This window comes from Podarcis vaucheri (assembly GCF_965113315.1).
Source record: "Podarcis vaucheri genome assembly, chromosome: 8".
NCBI classification, from domain to species: Eukaryota; Metazoa; Chordata; class Lepidosauria; order Squamata; family Lacertidae; genus Podarcis; species Podarcis vaucheri.
In genome coordinates this window covers 49,437,022-49,457,900 of record NC_138766.1, presented here as the reverse complement: position 1 = coordinate 49,457,900, position 20,879 = coordinate 49,437,022, and the positions used below count along the sequence as shown (strand labels likewise).

Genomic DNA, 20,879 nt, shown 5'->3' with positions numbered 1-20,879 from the left:
GTGGCCTGGTGCTCTCGCTACTGGCTCGATTCGGGTTGCGCGGGGGGGGGGCTGTCAGTGTTTCCTCCAGTTGACATGCCAGGCGTCCCCGGTTCCCTCTTGGCAGTGGTGGCGGCAGTGGCAGTCTCAGCAGCCTGGAGCCAGCCTGGTAGCGCAGTTGGCTCTGGCTGGCTTCAAGAGCTGCTTGCTGCCGTGGCGCCCACCATTTTGCCTTGCCAGATGTCCCCATATGATGTGCCTTGTGCCATTGAACCAATCACACAACATTCATTCCCTACTAATAAATCTACAACACTTAAAATATAAATCCGGGGACATTCCGGGGACGGATTTTGTCCGGGGACAGATTTGTAAATCTGGGGACTGTTCCCGGGAAATGGGGACATCTGGTACCTCTGTACTCTTCCACTCTCGCCTTATCCCCACCGTAAATCAGCTTCGCACTGCCACCTCCTCAAGCCCCCTTCCCATGTTACTGCTTCCCCACAACCAGAGGTAATTGATGCTCCAGGAATCATGACTTGGAACCATGTCTTCCTTTCCATTGTTGTGAGAAACCTCAGGCATTTGCTGTTTATAGGCCTATCTATTGCCAATAAGACAAGCTCCCCTACCATCCTGGTAGGGGTACAAAACACACTGACATACTGGAAGAAGCATAAACCTGCAACTGTCGCTGAAAATTAAACCATAAAGACTGCATACAGACCTTTTATGTTTGACAGCAATAATGCACCTTAAAATTATACCCTGAATCATAGTGAATAAATGCAGGATTCCTTTTTTCTAAAAGAGGAAAATCAGTGGTTTGCACAGCTCTCTATCAACGGGAAGCAATTTGGGGTTTTTGTTCTCCACTGATGCACTTTGATAAGAAAACATGACCCTTAGTACTTTCGTATTAGTCCTTCTTGTTTGGCAGCTCCATTCCCAATAAAATGCAGGCATCCACTACGAGAGCCAAATTAAAGTAAGATTTCTCTTCTGTTGGTTGAAGTTGTTGCTACTGATTATTACCTTCCCATATTCAAGTTAGACATGTTTTCCTGCATTATAACAATTTAGTTAATTTTCACTACACAGCTTGCAGTAATGATGTCTGAGGCTGTAGATAGTTTTGCTTTCAACCGTATGCCTGTCAGGCATCTGGGTTCAATAATTCAAGCATTTCTTTTGCATTTTAGTTTTTGCATTAATTGTACAGGATTTTGCTCTGTGTGTGTGTAAGTGTTTCCCCCCTTTATTCCCTTAATACAGCTTGTGATTCAAAGAGTTAAGTTTAGGATGGATTTTTAAAAAACAACAGTGTACAAAAAAGCGTATGAAAAGCAACCCTACTTGTGGTTCTCACCATAAATAAGTTCCCTGATTAAAATAATAATAATAATAATAATAATCCTTTAATATTTCAGCCAGTGGCCCTGTAAAATGTATAAAGAAACCCATTTTCCATTTTTGCTGATGGGGTAAATAGACACAGCACATTAATCATAAACAACGATGTTTTATGAGTAATATGCTATTAAATTATTTTAGTGTGTAGAATATTAACAAAACCAAAAATCACCAATACAAGTTTTATATGGAAAATGGAATACAATCCTTTTTAAGGTAATGAGAAATGTGATTAAAATGTATGACTCACAAGAACCCTATTCTAATTCTTTTCTCTTTTCTTTTTTTGGCATTCAATTAGAATTATTTTAATGATTAGGAATGGAGTCAAAGTTAAATGCCAACGTCTTTAATAAATCCTTTCCCTGCCTATACAGATTAATATTGTAGATGCAAACTTTTTTTAGGTCACAGTGCACCAGGCATCCATCAGAAGTCAGTGCTGCCAACCCAAACACTGCCTCTGGCATATACAATTTAATTATTAATAGTATGTCTCCTAGGTAAACTGTTACACAGTCTTAGGGCCTTGTTTTGTAGTCATTAAAATTGAACATGTTTATATTATTGAAACCCTTGCATTCAGTGTGTACTCAGAGTTGATCTTAAAGTATCCAAAGAGAATTTACCTGCAGTTGTGTTTTACGTTTATAGACATTGCCCCAAAGTAGCTGTGGGATATAATTTTAACATTAACACATTTAAATACAGAAATAGTTTGCTAGATTTAAGTTTTGGGCAAATGCATAAATAAATAAAAATAGCGGGTGTGTGTTTTTGTGCTTTTGTATCTGTCGCTTCCATATTTCACAGTAGCAAGGATTTGTTTATTTTCAAATGTTGCTTTTGATGTTCAGCACATTGTGGTGCAATCTGAAATTATTGTGGCGAGGGGAAAGGTACATTTCTGAGTGTTTGAGATTGAAACAGTATTTGATTATGTTTTTACCAGACATATAAGCACAGTTCTTTTACAAAGAAAAGAAAATTAGGACTTGGATGTAGAGCTGAGCAATCGTGGCTGGTGCCTATTATAGCAACAGTATAATCAGAAATTACAGGGTTCTTGGATAATTGTACCCTTTGCAATTGCTGTGAGTTAATGAGGAAATGTTCACAAAAAAGTCTTTCCATGTATAAAACGTATAACAAAAAGTTCACTTTTTCTTTTTAATGTTGCAGTGTTTGTTCAAGCCAACAAGTTGCAGCAACATATTTTTTCGGCCCATGGACAAGAAGACAAGATCTATGACTGCACACAGTGCCCACAGAAGTTCTTCTTCCAAACAGAACTGCAGGTACTCAGCTTATTGAAGGGGTTTCAGTAGAGATGGTTGTAGTATGTATTCTTCACCAAAGGTGTTCGCGTGGTGGATCCATAGGACTGGTTTCTGTGAAGTACAATGATGCTTCATCGGAATTGATCTTAGGGATGGTCAGTAGACAGACATATTTGCAGTTAGCCCATATGTAAGACTGTCCAAGCTGCATCTTAAGAACTGCTAGGGAGGCTACGTCAGAACACATTTCTGTGCTGCAGACTTGAAGGAGGATGATAGGTCTTGTAGATTCATCCTTTGCCCTGATTACAAAAAGGTAAACTGTGGTTTGAACTGCAGAGTTTGTAGCATCACAAAGAAAGAAACAAGTGCACAGAAGTATAATTTTACTTACGCCTTCCGCTCTGGAGGAAGTGATAACTGAACTTGAGTCGTAGTTGGAGTTGCCAATAGTCTTGATTCTGACCATGGAAGGATCTGAGGGAAGCGCTGTCCATTTCAAGTGCTTTGAATTTGTATGGTACAACTGGCCTGACATGCTAACCCTTCAGCTGCAACCCCCCCCCCCGCCCGCCCCCAATACAGCTTCTGTGTTCTCTGCTGAGACACAGTTGGAGACTGTGAGAAGGCAGCTGTAACTTGGGAGTACAGGAATATTCCTGTGTGAGAACTGAAAGCTTAAAGGGTTCATGTATAAAACTGGCAAGTTGCAGCTTGGGGAAGAGGCCTATACCTTTAAAAGCTTGCGCTGCACCTCTCCTGTCTTGCACTCTGTCACAGCTGAAGGAGATGATGATCAGCTGGAGCAAAAGAAAATAATCTTCTTTGAGGGCCTGCATCTATTCACAAATACCATCCACATACATCAGTCTTCTCAACAAACCCCCCTTTTCCTTTGTCCCTGCTCGTCAGTTGTAGAGAAGAGGTGCGCCACACACACCACGAGAGTGACAGCAAAAGTGTGTTTGTGTAAGTGCAAACCCTTTCTCTAATTGCAGCTTTGCACTTCAACCTACAGGTCCCCATTAGGGTCATTTCACACATTACGAGGCAGCAAACCTGGATTTGCATTGCCCTTGAGTATTTACTTAACAGGCTGCTGTGACCAATCTGTGCTCCCTGATTAGTGTGACAGTAAGATGTATTCAATTACAAATACTCATTTACTGCATCCACATACTACATTTTTAAGTGTAAACTTAACACATTTTAGACGTATTTTAAAAGATGTAATGTGTGAAGAAGTGGTCTTTATTGATGTCTCTTTCAGGCTCCTGAAATAGTCAGGTCAAAATTAAACTGTTCTTGGGTGAGTGGTAGAACCAAGAGGTAGCAATCATATTACTATGCAAATAGCAAATGTACAAAAGGTATTAAAAATCAATTGTTTTAATTATTATACTACACAGTCTCTCTCTCTCCCCCCTGCCCCTGATAGATTGAATATTCCATGCAGAAATCTCCATGTCAGGGCTTAATCTCATCTGGCAGTCCTGCTCTTGAACTTAGAAGAAAGCTTTGTCTTTTGTTAAAAGTAGAATTCTTGAGTCCCTAGTGTTCATTTGTAAACCCATATTTTGCTTTCATTGGGACACATTAGTTCTCTAGAGAGAAACAGAAAAGCAAGTCTAGAGCTCTTACATGAAGTTAGAATTTATTTTAAAAGGTCTCTCCGTTGCTCGCACATAGCAGCTACAGATTTGCCAAGAATGGTTTTTGTTACACCTGCTGAAAATTAAGATTCTGAACCACTTCCCATTTTACAAAAGTATCCACATGTAATGATGCTTTTTTTCTTCTTAATGAGATGTTCTTAAAGGTTGTAACTTATGCATTCCTGTGTTGAAATGGATGTAGCTTCTCCCCCTGCTAAAGGACTTGTGAATCTAGACACCTCAAATACAGAGCCTATATTTTTTTTTTATAAAAAGAACAATAGTCTTAGTCTGCCACTAATAAAAGGCACAAAAGCTGGTTTTGCCTGTGAATGTCCCTTCAGTTACTGAGAAGTTCATCCTTGTCTGTGATGAGTGAAGGTAGAGCTTTCTCAAAGTTGACTTTTAGGAAATTGTCTGGCGTAGATACAATAGAAATAATGGTTTTTCAAAATGGATTGCCACTGCAGCCTGGGGTTTGGTGTGTGAACATCGTGAGAAGTTTTCCATGAGATTATTATCTAATTATTCTGAATCATTTACAATTGGATTTTGGTACAACATATGCAGTATTTTTCAACATTAGCTAATGTTAAACATTAGCTAACAAACGGAAGGAAAACGTCACAACTTTACAGATAAGGGAAGGATGGGAGAATCATTGTGACATGAAAAGAAAACACATTATAGGAGGCAATTCTAAAAGAAGGGTGATTTGTTGGCAGTTTTCAGATGAGGATAGAAGGAAAAGGAAGGACAGTAAGGCAGGTGGGAATTATAAACATGGACAACGGTTTGGCAATGCACTTGCTTAGGAGGACTGTGTTAATTTCCTATCTTAGAGATTTTCAAGGAAAGGTCAGGTTGTCAACAATGTTACTGCCCTCCTGGAAGCCAAGAGGAGCATATTAAGAAATCCCTTATAACTGAAACAACAATGTCTGAAAGGGTATTTCATCACACTCTGGGTGGTGTATCGCACCCTCCACGACAGCCCAAATTGATACAGAGATCCATCCAAGCAGATCTTTCACTAGATTATCAGCCTGCTAATTTCAAGAGCTGCAGCCAACCTGGGTCTCTTCTGGGTCAGCCAAAAGGTTACATGGTTGAAATGACGTTGCTTGCGCTTGATCAGCTCTAATGATACTATTACTCAAGCTATTGAGCTGCCACTCCTTAGGGGAGAAGTTGCTTGTGTTTAATTTCTAGACGGAGACTATGAGAGACCTTCCAATAAAACCTCTAAGAAAGAGATTATGGTGGACATGGAGTCAACAGTACCATGCTTAATATTTCTTCTATGATAATAAATAGCAGGAAGGGGTGAAGCATTCTAAACTTTCAACTCAAGCGATCAATTTAAATTTTCAAGGATATCTTCACAAGGAAAAAGGCTAAGATTTTTTTTAAAATGAAGCAAAGGATTAGATTTGACATTTCAAGATCCCCGGAGTCATTGGGAAGAGGGGGAGCAGCCACTGGTTTTCAGGCCCTGGAGGCCAGCTGTGATTATGCATCCAGTAAGGAATATCTTATCTGTTCTCCTCCTTTGAAAGGAAATCTACCTGAAATCCAATTAACATCACTCAGCTTTAGGCCAACATTTTCATATATTATAGCCTTAATTTTTCAGAGGTCTTGAGCATCAGCAGCTGCTATTTATAACAGAAAAAGAGGCACAGTGTTATTCAGCGCTCCAGACATAAGCACCTGAATTTAGGAATTCTCATAATGCCATAACCTACATCAAAGTGCCCCAGCTCTCAAGAAAGTACTGATTGCCACCACTTCCACTAACTAATGTGTGAACTCAGTGCTTAAATATGATAATTTCAGTCAGGTGTGGTAGGCAAACAGGCTTCTTCAATATGGTAGAAAATATTTCTAAGAACCAAGTGATATTCCCAAATATATCATAGACTGGAGAGAGGTCTTCCTTTGCACCAGGGCTCAGACTTGGAACCTGCTTTCAGACCATGTTCCGAGTGTTTTTCCATCATCGCTAAGCAACCACAACCTGTTTTCTTCTCATGAGTTCCAGGCAAGGTTGAGGCCTAGCATATAACTTATTAGAATTTAAACACTAGCTGGGGATCATCATATTCTGCCACAGCAAACTTCACAAATAAAAAGAAACATGTCTTCCCAGGTATAAGTCAGCGGGATTCCAAATGTGACAACACAAGAAAATAGTGCCTCATTCAATTAACTTTCTAGTCTTGTTATATTAATTTTATTGTGGTGAAAACCTTTTATTTTACAGAGTTTTAAAGATTGCATTTGAAATTTGAAGTAGGGTTTTTCTTTAGTCTCTGTTTACATAGAGGTGAAATTACCAAGGACATCTGAAGAGTAATCATGATATTGTCCCTCAGGGATGCCTGAAAACATCTGTACATAAAAGAGGTCTCCAGTTTTCTTGGCAGTCCTTTTCCCCAAACAGTTAATGTAGTTGTACTTTGGTACAAGAGAGTTTGTTACAAAAATGTTTGGGGGCGGGAACCTGAAAATGTATGAATGACATGACTAAAGGAACATGTTTTAAATTCCTTCCACTGTTCCATTTCTCCCCTGGGGATTAAAGGACTTTAGAGCCATATTAGTCTTTCATAAGGTAATTCTTTTCTGAAAAAGAAACTTCCTGATCTGGATTGTGTGAACCCAACCTTATTTGATTGGCCTATTCAAATATAATCACTCCCAGTGGGTAGGTGGTTCATTAGGGTGTGAATATTTATAGCCCCTTGTAAAATCAACTAGATCTGATGTGTCAGTCACATTGTACAATGAGGACGTAAAATGATTAAATAGCTTAGCTGTGTCTTATGCACTGGCTTCTTTTTTCACAGGGATTCTTGTAATAGCATATAGAATGGCTCCTTTTTCTTCAGAGCTCCAGTTGTTGAAAATGGTTCAATTGAGCATCTTAGACTGAAAAAATCAGTTCAATATCCCATATTAAACTGAAACCATTAAAAAAAGTTGCATTAGTTGCAATGTTCATAACTACTAACAATCTCTGCTTAGCTCCTCTTTGTGTGTTTCTTTGTTGTGTTTTGCCTTGTTGAACTGTGTTTTGCCTATTTTTAAAGGTTTTTTATGCTTGCTCTGTTTTTTATTTTTAGGAGTTGCTTAGCTGAAGAGTGCTGATGCTTCTAAATTGTACTTTGATTTGGTGGCATGACTGTTGCAGACCCAAGTTATCCAAGTATCCCTGTTTCCCAGGGACATCCCCGATTTAGAGAAGCTGTCCCGGTTTCTGATTTGATCCGGAATGTCCTCCTTTTCCTTGGGTTGTCTCTATTTTCATTGGAGAAATCTTGGAGGGTATGGGGTTATCTGACCCCTGAGCTGTTTCAAGGCAATCCTGTATAGGGAAGATTTTTTAAAACTGTTTAATGTTTTATTATGTTTTTGTATATGTTGGAAGCTGCCCAGAGAGACTGGGGCAACCCAGAAAGATGTGTGGGGTATAAATAGCAGAATTATTACAATTATGGAATGGGATGTCCCTATTTTCACCAGAAAAATGTTGGAGGGTATGCTGTTTTGCGTTGCCAGTAGTGGATTTATTTCATTGTTCAAATGAGATAGCGGAAAGTCTAGTGTGTCTAATGGGAGGGCTGGCCCTATTGGTCTAAGTTTAAAAAAGAAATACGTTAGGTCAGTGAGTACAGTATTTCCTACAGCAAATGTAAATACCAATCATCAAGGTAATATTAATTTGCTAAAGCAGTTGAGAGAAGCAGGATATGGTGGAGGAAGGGAATCCAATTTTCATATAGAAACAATAATTGCACTTGCACAAAATGCAAATAGGCATAACTAGGAAAATGTTATTTAGCTATAGCAATTTACGTGTACCCACTGTATGTAAGAAACATGTAACATCCATGTAACAGCCCAGTGATATTTTGAAGTTTTGAGAGTGAAACTGGAGGCTCCACCTTTGGAGGAACGCCTGTAGAAATTCCAAGGGAAGTTGAGGAATTTCAGTAACTTTCTGTTGGACCTGCATGCATTTAAAAGACATAAGCAACTTAACTCCACCTTTCAAAACATAGAGGAAATACCATCCAAATTAAAGGAGAGCCCAACAGTAAAAGCGGAACAAAGCCTGATCATGACATTCCTCAGAGAGCCCTCTGTATCCCTCCCTTGCCCCGGTCTCCTGCCCCACAGGAAACCAAAGATTGTTTGCTCAAAAGCATTGTCTTGGGAGGAGCTTACTCTGGCATGTTTTGCTTATGCTTCAGGATTCCAATTGGGCCGGACTAATATCTGGGTTTGGTTCAGAATCCTGTGCAGCACACAAGACCAAAGACATTCCTGAGCCTTGCCTTGTATGCTCAGAGCCTTTCTACAGGGCCAGCAATGTCTTCAATCCAGACGTTTCCAGATTGCATACTAACTTAGAAAATAGTTCAGACCACTCAGTACCAGCATTGAATTGGCTCTTCACTATATAAACATATACCTTTTCCTGTGAACGAGCATTAATATATTACAAATTAATTAACCCCTTAACAAATGTTAACCATGCTTTTGTTCACCACAGACTGATTAAGCTGATGAGCCTTTTTCACTCCACTCTTGAAAAAGCACTAAACAGATAGCATGGTGAAAAATACTCTAATTTGTTTAATCTAAGATGAAAGATCCTGATTGAAATGCTTCTGTAAGTATCTGCTGGAAGAGTCATCAATTCACCCTTTTTGTAATTCTTTAAAAACCCCTTATAACATGAACAGAAGGGTGATTAAAGGAAACTAATCTTAATTGGATGATTTTGAAAATGTTGTTTGAGGGTGCAGTATTTATTCTGGACTAATTAATTTGGAACAAAAATCTTCTGAACACAGCCTTTAGACTTGGGAGTAGGCTAAATATGCATAGCAAAACAATATTAGCTGGGTAGAGTTAAGCTTTCCATTTGTATTTGTATATATCCTCTAACAGCTCAGTTATGTTTGACCACCTAATGCAACCTATAATAGTAAGTAGTTTTCCTACGCTAAGCGTGAATCACCATCTCTTCATTCTACAGCTTTTTCTTCCCTTTCATTTCCCTGCTGTTAGAGACCAAGAACTGACCTTAGATTACCCTTCATCTGACTCATAGTTGACAACAGATGGCCATTTCTGGGACTGTCACCAGGGTGACTTTTGAAGCACCCATGATTACTGTATTAAAGAGCCTCATGACTAGTTCTCCCTCCCTTCTCCTCTCCCACCAGCCCTGGCTCCATTGTCCTCACTTAAGATTTCCCCATTCAGAAACTGCATGTTGAAACTTATTACCTCCCAAAGTACTGCTGCAAACCTCTGGATGATCCAAGCACGTGCTGGAAAGAAAGCCTTGCGTTCCACATATCAGAAGGCTCTGCTGAAGCAAAATTTCCTGTGTTTTAGAAGTGAAAAGTTAACTCTGGAGCTCAAAAGCAATGGTAGTGCTGGGTCAGGCAGCACCCCAACAAGATGTCTTTTTTTATGGGACAGAGGGCTGTGTCCTGGCAACATTGGAACTTGTTCACTATCTCTTGACTGGATTGTCAGCAACAGAGGCAGACATTCAAAAGGTTTGTTTGGTGCTGGTTTGCACGTGTAAAAAAAGCTACAAGTCCCCAAGAATTCCATTTCTATGGGGATGGTGGCAGCAGAGGTGGTGCTGGCTAGAAGCTGTCAGTTGGATTTATGGTGCTGACTATGAACAGCACCAGTGTATCATTAGACCCCAGCTCTGGTTCCTCTTTGGTTGCTCCATGAGGGAAGCAGGTTGAGGCAGAATCGATAGTCTTGCAGTCTACACACAACTGTTCTCTAGGCATAATACGTTCTCCATTTTTGCTCCCAGACTTAAGAACACCAAACCTGGGGAATAACATTCACAATTAACATCAGAAGCCAGTGTTGTGGTGATGTTCCTGTTGTCCTATGGGAAAGCTAGCGCTCAGTATCTTCAGCAGCGGTCAGAAGCCACTGAGGACACCGCTGCTGCTGTAGCAGCAGCACATCCTTCCTGGGTAACTCCAGCATCTGTTTCTGATGCCTCTGCAGTTTGGTAGATACATGAGGTACACCGAGCCACTTGTCTAAGGCAGCAGCTGGAAAGGGGCATCGGAAGAAGCTCCCTGCTGCCACCTCTGGAAGCCACCACCACGAGCCCTCCAGGAAATGGGCACCTTTTGCTAGTGACTGCCCTGCTGCTGGAGCTCCTGTTGCCAGCAACTACTGGCTGGATATTTTGACAAAGCCCTGTTATTTGGCTCATCTGCAATGTCTATAGCAGGAACAGCCAACATGGTGCCCTCCAGATGTTGTTGGACTACAACTCCCATCATCCCTTACCGTTGGTTGTGCTGCCTGGGGTGGTAGGAGTTGTAGTCCACAAGCATCTGGAAGGCTTCCCATTAGCTACCACTGGTCTACAGTAGGTAGAGGCCTCTGGGGTACAGCAGAGGCAGCCCCCATCTTGCTCAGATAGCAAAATGGCTCGCTCTGGACCAAGGGGGTGGCAATTAGTCAGTATATATTATAGACAGGAGAATAGCTTGACCAAGCCACCTATGACCTTTATTTGGGCTCCCCACCTTTGAAAAACTGATTGTTTTTCTTTTCATTGTTTGGATCGGTCTACAGTGGTACTTCAGATTTCAGACGCTTCAGGTTATAGACTTCGCTAACCCAGAAATAGTACCTCGGGTTAAGAACTTTGCTTCAGGATGAGAATGGAAATCGCGTGGCGGCAGCGGGAGGCCCCATTAGCTAAAGTAGTACCTCAGGTTAAGAACAGTTTCAAGTTAAGAACGGACCTTCAGAACGAATTAAGTTCTTAACCTGAGGTACCACTATATTCCACAGTTTCTTATTCTTTATGTTAAGAGATTTCTTTGACTTCTTTCATTCTCTTTGTGTCCTCCCCCCCCCCCTTTTCATCTATGATATGAGTCAGAAGAAGCAGGATGTTCATTCTGTTGTGAAGTGCTCCCAGGGGCATTTTGACCTACTGCTGAAAGAGGTGCCTTGCTGTCCTGTCCTTACTGTGGAGGTAGAGATTTCACCTCTTAGCCAGGAAAAACTGCAGTCGCCTGGACACAAGCAGATGAAATCATAGCAAGGTGCTTCCTGCAGTAAATGGCAGCATGATGTATCCATAAATCCCCATTCTGGAATTGCTGCTGTCATGACAAACTCCGCTTCTGCTTTCTGTCTGTAAAATGGGGATAATTATTAGTGACAGTTTTCCTATACCATCAAATATTTTGCCAAGGCAGCCTTCTTTGGGTATGCGTTTTATAAGGATTATGAAGCATCATTAGCAAACCAAGAGTAAACAGAAAACATGAGGCTTAGAATAGGAGAAGCATAAATCTGAATCTAATCACAATCAACCCTTAATCTAAACAGGGTGGGGGATGCTGTGATGCATTGTTTTATATGACTGTTTCAGACACAGAAAGGCTGCTGTGTATCTTGAAAGATCTATTGTTTGCTATTGACAGGGTATGCTAGAGCAAGATATTTTCCAGAGCCAAACCTGTATTTTAAGAGGAATTCACATTTGTATCCTTTATTGTGATATTTGGCGGCAAGTCTACAGCTAGTAACAGTCTCTGCCCTGGAGCTATGAAGGAGTAAGACTCCATTGTTGGAGAGAGAGTGGTGCTCTGTGTAAAAACCTGAGATGTGGTAGGCAAGATGAATCGCGCTTAAAAGCAGTGCTTGCGGTGCTGTCATTTAGAACAGGGAACACTGAAGCTTTAAACGAAAGTGAAAGGCAGGATAAACGCCCCCTTTAAAAGTGGTGGAATTCTTAAACTGCCTACAACAACAAATCTTTTCCATTGATGACTGCACTGAGGGCAATACAATTTGGCAGTGGATGGCTCTCTCTGGGGATGAGATGTACAGAATCTTTTAAAAAAAAATGTAAATACAATCATTTTGTAACAGCATGGCAAGTATTTCATGAAGGAGCATGTCCCAGAAATTCTATAAAGAAGTGGGCTTGGCGTGACTTTATTCTCAGAGCATTTTATTTGCGGCTTTAAGACTGATTAACGTGTAAAATAACTCAAAAAAAGGACTCTTTGTGGCACAGCTGATTCCTGACCATTGCCTTTCCTCTCTTCTGCTAAATTCCATACTTACGGTGCGATCCTGTACAAGTCTACATAAAGGAAAGCCCCGTTGAGCTCAATGAGACTTACTTCCTGGTAAGAGGTGATAGAATAGTAGCCTTAATCATTTACATATGAGTTAAATTTAAGCCCTGGCTTTCTTCTTTAAAAGAATCAAACTTTAGCATACATGGCAGAGTCTTGCTCGCCCTGCTGGTCAAGTTTCACGTGGTTTAAATGCTTTAATGCCTTCCTGCCTTCCTGTCATTGTTGATCTGTGTTGGCTTTTAAAATAGTCCAACTCAGAGCTGAGGGTTGGGCACACTTTCCACAATGTGGCATTGCTTAATAATGGTTCCACTTCAGTGAGGTCTCCATAGTGGCATGGTGCCCTGTCTATTGGCATAGTCTAGCATGACAATGGGATTCAGCATTGGTTCTGTGTTATATGTTTTTCTCTAACAGTGTCCACTGTCCCGTCAGTATAGAAGGGCAACAGGGCTAGCTACGTAAGGCTTGTCTTAGGAGAGGGTTTCAGGTTTTATTTAGAATTTGTTTTGTGAGTTAGCTTTTGATCAAGCCATGGCTTTTTACTGTAGATCCCTCTGCATATTTGAAAGTATTTTCCTAAGTAAGTTGCATTTACCTCTGGATCTTCTCTGGGAGATGCATACAGGTAATTTATTTCTGCTACATGAAAAATTTAGGCCGGCTCTTCCATTAGGCAGAGTGAGACATTTGCCCCAGGTAGCTGATTTTGAGTGTCATGAAAGGGGAGAAAATTATTAGCTGTTTAGTTAATTGTCACTAAATTTTTCCTCAAAGGAGGGACAGAAGTGTTTGTGGCGTTTTCTGCTTCAGAAGCCAAAACAATTTGCACTTTAGAGGAGTTGTTGTTGTTGTTGTTGTTGTTGAATTTATATACCGCCCTATATCTGGAGGTCTCAGGAAGGTTCACAGAGGGTACTTGGCAAGAGTGAGGGGGAGACAATGTTTGCTGCTCCACCCTCAGGAAGAAAAATATATTGCACTGGCCCTGAGGGCACAAAATATCATCTCCACACGATACTTCAATGTACAGCTTCAAAAGGCAGCTCCTCCCACCCCCCGCCGCTTTCCTAGTTTTGTAATGTATTTATTCTACTAAACACATCAGCAAAACATAGGGTGCATATCAGTCTTTGAATGGTAGTTTCTCGCTCTGTCTGTGCGTGCCTTCCTGCAGATATATACCATACCATGTAGAGAAATGCTGTACCATTAAATATTAGCAGTGCATTTTGCTTTGCTTTGAGTTTGTCAAGGTGAAAGGTGATTGTGCAGGAAAATGGAACACTATATTTGCTGTGCGACAGGCAGTAAGAACTCGCTCCCATGCTCAGTTATAATTCATGACTGTACTGGTGGGAAGTCCTTATCCCTCTGTGGAGTTAATGCATCTCTACTGTAGCCTGCAGAGAGCACCCAGCGTCCCCTCCCACCATCTGTGCATTCACTTGCGTGCCTTCGCCAGCTCTCTTTGCCGCGAGATCTCTTGGTGTTAAAACTGTCAAAGTACTTCTGCCTGGTAGAAGTGGCTTGATGGTGTGTATTAATGTTAAATTGTCGTCTAAATGGAAAAGAGCCAGAAGAGAGATTTATTATAGGCCCCGTTTTTGAAAACACTATACTGATGGGTGTCTGGCTCTTTTTAAAGGACTTTGGAGTCTCTAATTTGCTTTGCTTTCCTGATGGAATTTCTGTATGGGGAAAGTGATGAACTAAATGGCTTTTGTCAGTTTTCTGGATCTTCTGCTGATTTGTTGGCACACTGACCTTTTATTTCTTGAAGCATTTGCATCCCACATTTGCCTGAAATGTAGCAAACTTGACAAATGTAGCATTACTTGACCTTATATAAGAGTTAACTTTTGCACTGTATCAATCTAATTAATTTTGGACCCTCGCTGCAATTATCCGAGGGACGCTAGCCTGGATACCTCTATACCTTACCCCTATAGTATATTAGGAAGACTTAAACTCAAATATACAAATGCCGAACGGCTCTAAGAAGGGGGTGGCAACACCAGCGGAAAGGAGGCCTTCAAGACAAGAAGAGGGGAGGGAGGCAAGAGAAATTAGAGATTATGATAGCTTGATGGCCGAAATAAGAAAGGAATTTAAAAATAATGAACAGTATATTGAGAGAAAATTGATAGAGGTTCAAGACACCCTAGATAAGAAACTGGAGGAAGTGGTGGGAGAATTGACAGGAAAGGTTAAGGATCTCTCGGTAAGAACTAAGGGTTTGGAGGATTCAGTGAAGGGGGTGCAAAAAGACGCGAAAGACAGTAAGAAAGAGATGGACAGGATTAGACTAGAAATTAAAGAGATAGGAGCAACACAGGAAGAGTTGTTGGACAACATGGCTATGACACAGATGCGCCAGAATCAATCAAATTTAAAATTTAGAGGAATAGCAGAGGACTTAAATGAGAATATTCGAGCTAAAGTGGTGAAAGAGCTGGCAATATGGTTAGATAGAAAAGAAGAAGAGATAAACCATGGTCTGGTAAACATATTCCGAATAAGAATAAAATCGGCAAAAGCCAGAGGGAAAAAATTGCCAGGAGATGTAATAGCCATGTTTAATTCATTGGAGATAAGAAATGAAATTTTGAAACAGAACTATGTCAAAAGGTTATATATTGGAGGAAACCCAATTATTATTTATAAAGAGATTCCTTCGAGATTTCTTCGAAGGAGGGACCCATATAAAAAATTAACAAATCAATTGAAGAAAAATGGGATCCTATACAGATGGGAGTTTCCGGAAGGCATTTCATTCTATTTCAAAGAAAAAAAGTTCAAACTGTCTACCATCTCAGAACTACAAAAATTCGCAAGGAGATATGAAAAGGACCTGGGGAAAATGATGGGAGAGGAGGAGATGGGGAACCAGCAGGGGGAAGAAAATGGGGGGAGTGAAGAAGAAGAAAGAGAGGAGAGCTCAAAAGGAGAAGGAGAAGAACTAGAGAAAGGAGACAAAGAACAGTAGATTGCACATAGGTTTGATAAGTTAACTTATATTATAGAACAGATGACGTTAAAAATACTAAACTGGAATGTGAATGGACTGAACAATAAAAACAAAAGGAACCAGATTACACATGTATTATTGAAAAAGAATTATGACTTAATATGCCTCCAAGAGACGCATATAATAAATAAGCATAAGAGACTATTATGTAATAAGAGACTGGGAGTAGACTTTGTGACATCAGATAGAGTGAAGAAAAGAGGGGTGGTACTATATATTAAGGAAAAATATGAGCCGCAACTATTATATAAAGATGATCAAGGGAGAGTAATCATTGTTCAGATGGTGTTTCAGGGAGAAAAAATAATTGTCGTTGGAATATATGCTCCAAACGATAAAAAATCTGCCTTCTATTCTGAATTAAGAGATAAATTGATGGATTGGATGGATCAAAAAATGATTTTAATGGGTGACTTTAATGGGGTGGTGTCTCCAAATTTAGACAAGCTAACAAAAAAACAAGAAAAGAAGGAAGGTAAATTACCGCGATCTTTTTTTGACATGGTAAATAATCTGGGATTAATTGATGCATGGAGACTCAAAAACCCCACTACAAAACAATACACTTTTTTCTCAAACCCAAATCAGAGCTGGGGGCGAATAGATAGCATTTGGATCTCGAAGGAATTAACTCAGAATTTAATTAAATCAGAAATTCTCCCAAGAATTATATCTGACCATAATGCGGTTTACAGTGAGCTGAAAGGCAAGGATATTAAAACAACTAGATGGAGAATGAATGAATTTCTATTCAATGATCAGAAGATCGTAAATAAGGCAATAGAGACAATAGAAGATTACCTTAAATGGAATCTAAACGGGGAAACTGCTATAGAGACGGTGTGGGACGCAGGAAAGGCAGTTATGAGGGGCTTTTTAATACAGAAAAATAGCCAAGTAAGAAAAGAAAAAGAGTTAAAGAAGGAACAGATCCTAACACAGATTATGGAAAATGAAAAAAAATTAATCATCAACCCCAGTGAGGAGATTGCAAAACAGAATATAAAGATATTACAAACTAAACTTTCTACAATAATTGATCAAGAGGTAGAATGGAAAATTAAAATGATGAACCAGAGGACATTTGAATCCGCAAACAAGATAGGCAAATATTTGGCGTGGCAAATAAGAGAAAGAAGAAAACAAAACACGATTAGTAAGATAAGGGAAGGAGAAAGGATTGTGGAAGAGCCAAAAGAAATAAGGAAGATATTTCAAAAATATTATAAGGACTTATATAAAAGAGGAAATGAAACAAAACAAGAAATAGAGCAGTTTTTGCAAGAACATCATTTAAAACAAATCCCAAAAGAAGAAAAAGAGATATTAGACCAGGAAATTACCCAAGAAGAGATAAAGAAGGCTATTAAAAAGATGAAAAATGGGAAAGTGCCAGGCCCAGATGGGCTCTCAGCCAAATATTATAAAACACTAAGTAACCAAATATCTCCAGTGTTAGGTGAAGTGATGAATAATATATTAAAGGAAGGAAGGATCCCGAATACCTGGAAGGAAGCATATATTACTTTGATTCCCAAAAAAGAGGCAGATACTTTGGAAGCGAAAAACTATAGGCCAATTTCACTACTAAATAATGATTATAAGCTATTTGCAGATATAATGGCAGAAAGACTAAAAAAGGTTTTGAACAACAGAATACATAAAGATCAAACGGGCTTCCTCCCAGGGAGACAATTAAGGGACAATGTAAGGAACTTGATAGACATTATTGAATATTTGGATATGAGCATAGATAGACAAGCGGCCTTGGTATTCATAGATGCTGAGAAAGCGTTTGATAACATCTCGTGGGATTTCTTGAAGAAAAGTTTGGAAATGATGGGAATGGGAGAGAAATTTAGAAAAGGCATAGAAGCTATATATAAGGAACAGAAGGCAAAATTGGTAATAAACAACACCACAACAGAATATTTTAGTATATATAAAGGAACTAGACAAGGCTGCCCCCTGTCCCCTCTATTGTTTATAATAGTATTAGAAATATTAAACGAGAGACTGAGGGGGGCAACAGAAGTCACAGGAGTCAGGGTAGGAAAGAGGGAATACAAAATCAAGGCCTTCGCAGATGACATCGTACTAACCTTAGAAGATCCAAAAAACAGCGTAAAAGAAGCTTTACAAAAAATTGATGAATTTGGAGCCGTGGCAGGACTTAAGGTAAATAAAACCAAAACCAAAATGTTAGTTAAAAATGTAACAAAGGAAGAAGTGATAGATCTAGAAAGAAAGACCAAAATTGCGGTAGCTAAGAAAGTGAAATATCTTGGGATCTGGGTTACAGCCAAGAACATAAATCTATACAAGGATAATTACGATGCCACCTGGAGGAGTATAAAGAAAGACATGGAAATTTGGGGGAGGATGAAACTCTCCTTTTTGGGGAGGATAGCTGTTGTTAAAATGAACATTCTGCCTAGAATGTTATTTTTATTCCAAACCATCCCCATACTTAAAGGTCTAAAACAATGTAAAGAGTGGCAGAGAGCCTTGGCAAAGTATATTTGGCAGGGGAAAAGGCCACGGATAAAAATGAAAATTTTGATAGACAAAAAAGAAAGAGGGGGTTTTTCTCTCCCGGACCTAAGCTTATACTATGAAGCGGCTTGTATATATTGGGTAAAAGATTGGATAAAACTGGAGAATAAAGAGCTACTGGACCTGGAAGGCTTTAATAATTGGTACGGATGGCATTCGTACCTTTGGTATGGGAAAGTGAGAGTTCACAAGAGTTTCTTAGACCATATTTTTAGGGGACCATTATATCAAGCATGGGAAAGGAACAAAAACCTCCTTGAAAGAAAAACCCCATGGTGGATTTCACCAATAGAGGCCTTAACGATTAAGAAAATAAATATGGAGGAGATAAACGCCACCTATGAAGAAATGTTAAGAAAAACTGACCAAGGGCCCAAACTCAGACCTTATGAAGAAATAAAAAAATTATTCACTGGTTGGCTGCAATACCACCAGGTGAATGATTTGTTAAAAGAGGATAAGAGGAAGGCGGGTTTTGATGATAAAAAATCAAAATTTAATATAGAAGTAATAGAAGGCAATAATAAAACCCTGTCCAGAATTTATGATATATTACTAGAGTGGTACACCAAAGATGAGGAGGTGAAGGAGGCAATGATTAAATGGGCAATTGACTTTGGTTATAATATTGATTTTGAAAGGTGGATAGAAGTTTGGAATTGTAACATAAAGTTTACAGCATGTATGGCATTGAGAGAAAATATCTGGAAGATGCTATATAGATGGTACCACACCCCTGTGAAATTGGCCAAAATGTATAGATTAAAGGATAAGAGATGCTGGAAATGTGGCGAGGTGGAGGGTGACCTATATCATTTATGGTGGACATGTAAAAAGGTGAAAGGCTTTTGGGAATTAATTTATAATGAACTTAAAAAAATATTTAAGTATACCTTTCCCAAGAGGCCTGAAGCCTTCCTGTTGGGAATGATGGATAAAGAAATTAAAAAGGAAGATAGGACGATATTCCTCTACGCCACCACAGCAGCGAGAATTATGTTGGCACAATATTGGAAAGTGGAATCCATCCCCAACATAAAGGACTGGCAGATTAGAATGGTAAACTATGCTGAGCTTGACAAACTAACAGGTAAAATAAGAGACCAGGATGAACAGAAATTTCTGAAAAATTGGAGTAAATTTTGGAAATATATTGGAATAAATGCTTAAAGTGAATTGACGGGGTTAGAACAATACGACCAGCGAGTGAATTTAAGACTATAGATTGAAAATCAAATACGTAATGGAAGGAGATATTTGATACTTATCAAAAGGATGGAGGGAAGTTCAGATTGTGTGTTTTTCTTTTTTCGGATGTGTGGTTTTTCTTTTTTCTTTCTTTTTTCTTTTGTAATTTTTTCTCTGTATTTTCATATATGTCTGTTTTCCGTGTATAACTTCAATAAAAATGTATTTAAAAAAAAAAAGAAATGTAGCAAACTGAACAGTATTTACCCACCCATCGCCTAATTTGTGCCTGCAACTATTTTTCACTTTCCTCATGCTTATTTCCTCTCTGAACTGAGGCAGCCCTCTCAGAGTCAGAGAGTTAATTGCCTCCACGTTTCCCAAGGCATGGGAATCACATGATCAGAAAATATAAGCAAACAGTGTCGTTTCTAAAATAGACCCCATATGAAGATTTTTTATTGGGTGAAAGGGCTGTCTGAAGAGAACTGAGCTGTGACAAGAGCCTGGAGTACACAATAGGAGGGTCAGAATTGGACCACAGAGATTTAGGATGGCACTCTTATTACCATGACCCCTTGCTGCTGCTCTGGGTTCTATGACTACAAATAAGATGGAAAGATATAAACAGATAGTAGCAATGCAACAATAATATATTTATGTATTTCACAGTGTGTGTCGATGCAGTTTGTTGTTAACACAACTTTAGAACATAAATCAAATCTAGACCTCAGTTGCCTGTGAATAACTTTAACAGATGTGATATCATAAGAGGCTCAGTGTGTTGTGAATTGCAAAAATGACCTTTTGTGTTTGTGTGTGTTTATAATCTTTCAGAGGTTTAGTATCCACAAATGTCAGGTGAAATGTTCAACATTAGCAACTACCTAGGCTTTCTCCCAGAACATTGGTAGGCTGTGTAACTATGATGAAGTTCTCTTTTCTCACCACTGGAAGTGTCTTTACATACTCTCTGCCTTGTTTTATAGCACAAATGATAGAAAACCAAGAATTTGTTGCACAGGATCAAAATACCTTCCCTTAAGGAAGCTTTTCTGTTTTGGGAATGGTTCATTTTGCTAGCTCTCAGACCGCAAGACATTGATCCCCCCCCCCACTTCCTAGGACATTTGGAACACTGTGTGTAAATATGGCCATGCAGGAATCGCAACATCCATTGGATAGTGTGTATGATGTCACTGGTGATAAACCTCTCCAACATGGCCCATGCCATTTTTTTAACTCCTTGTTTTCCTCTGAGGAAGAGCTTTTCAAAATAAAATCATGTTAATGTTCTCAGTTGGGCAGTCCCCTGGGTCACTGGAGCACTCAGCCAGTGCTAGGTGGGTGTTGTTTTTTTAAGAAGCAGCAAGCTTATCCACCTTCCCTTTTGCTATTCTGCCATTTCAGAACATGAGTAAAATTGATTAAACAAAGGGGAAGCTTTCAGGAGATCTTCCAGCTTGGTTACACAGAGAGAGCGTGAGAGTCCAGAAACTACAGCATGACTTCCCTTCTCCCATTCTATCTATTACATGGACACCGTATATCACACTGCAGGCATTGACTGGAGTTAGCGCAAGTATAGCTCTATATAAAAAGC

The 20,879-nt window shown here is 39.5% G+C and overlaps 2 protein-coding genes across 11 annotated transcripts in view; one reads left to right on the top strand and one right to left on the bottom strand.

Annotated features, from left to right (window-relative positions):
- ZNF521 (zinc finger protein 521) overlaps positions 1-20,879 on the top strand; it is a 305,760-nt gene that overhangs the window by 260,278 nt on the left and 24,603 nt on the right. For all 9 annotated transcript variants that reach the window (XM_082234759.1, XM_082234755.1, XM_082234753.1 and 6 more), the window contains one exon: positions 2,578-2,693. In XM_082234759.1, coding sequence (XP_082090885.1) covers positions 2,578-2,693 — 116 coding nt within the window. The remainder of the gene's footprint in view (positions 1-2,577; positions 2,694-20,879) is intronic.
- Positions 5,037-20,879, bottom strand: part of LOC309539063 (uncharacterized protein) — a 164,030-nt gene continuing 148,187 nt past the window's right edge. Inside the window, exon 9 of one of the 2 annotated variants that reach the window (XR_014222638.1) lies at positions 5,037-9,716. Coding sequence is in view for 1 of the 2 variants with exons in the window: in XM_082234869.1 (XP_082090995.1) it covers positions 11,515-11,543 (29 nt within the window). In the remaining variant the exon portion in view is untranslated. Of the gene's footprint in view, positions 9,717-10,890; positions 11,544-20,879 lie in introns of those variants that run through there. The other variant, XM_082234869.1, reaches the window with a different exon arrangement.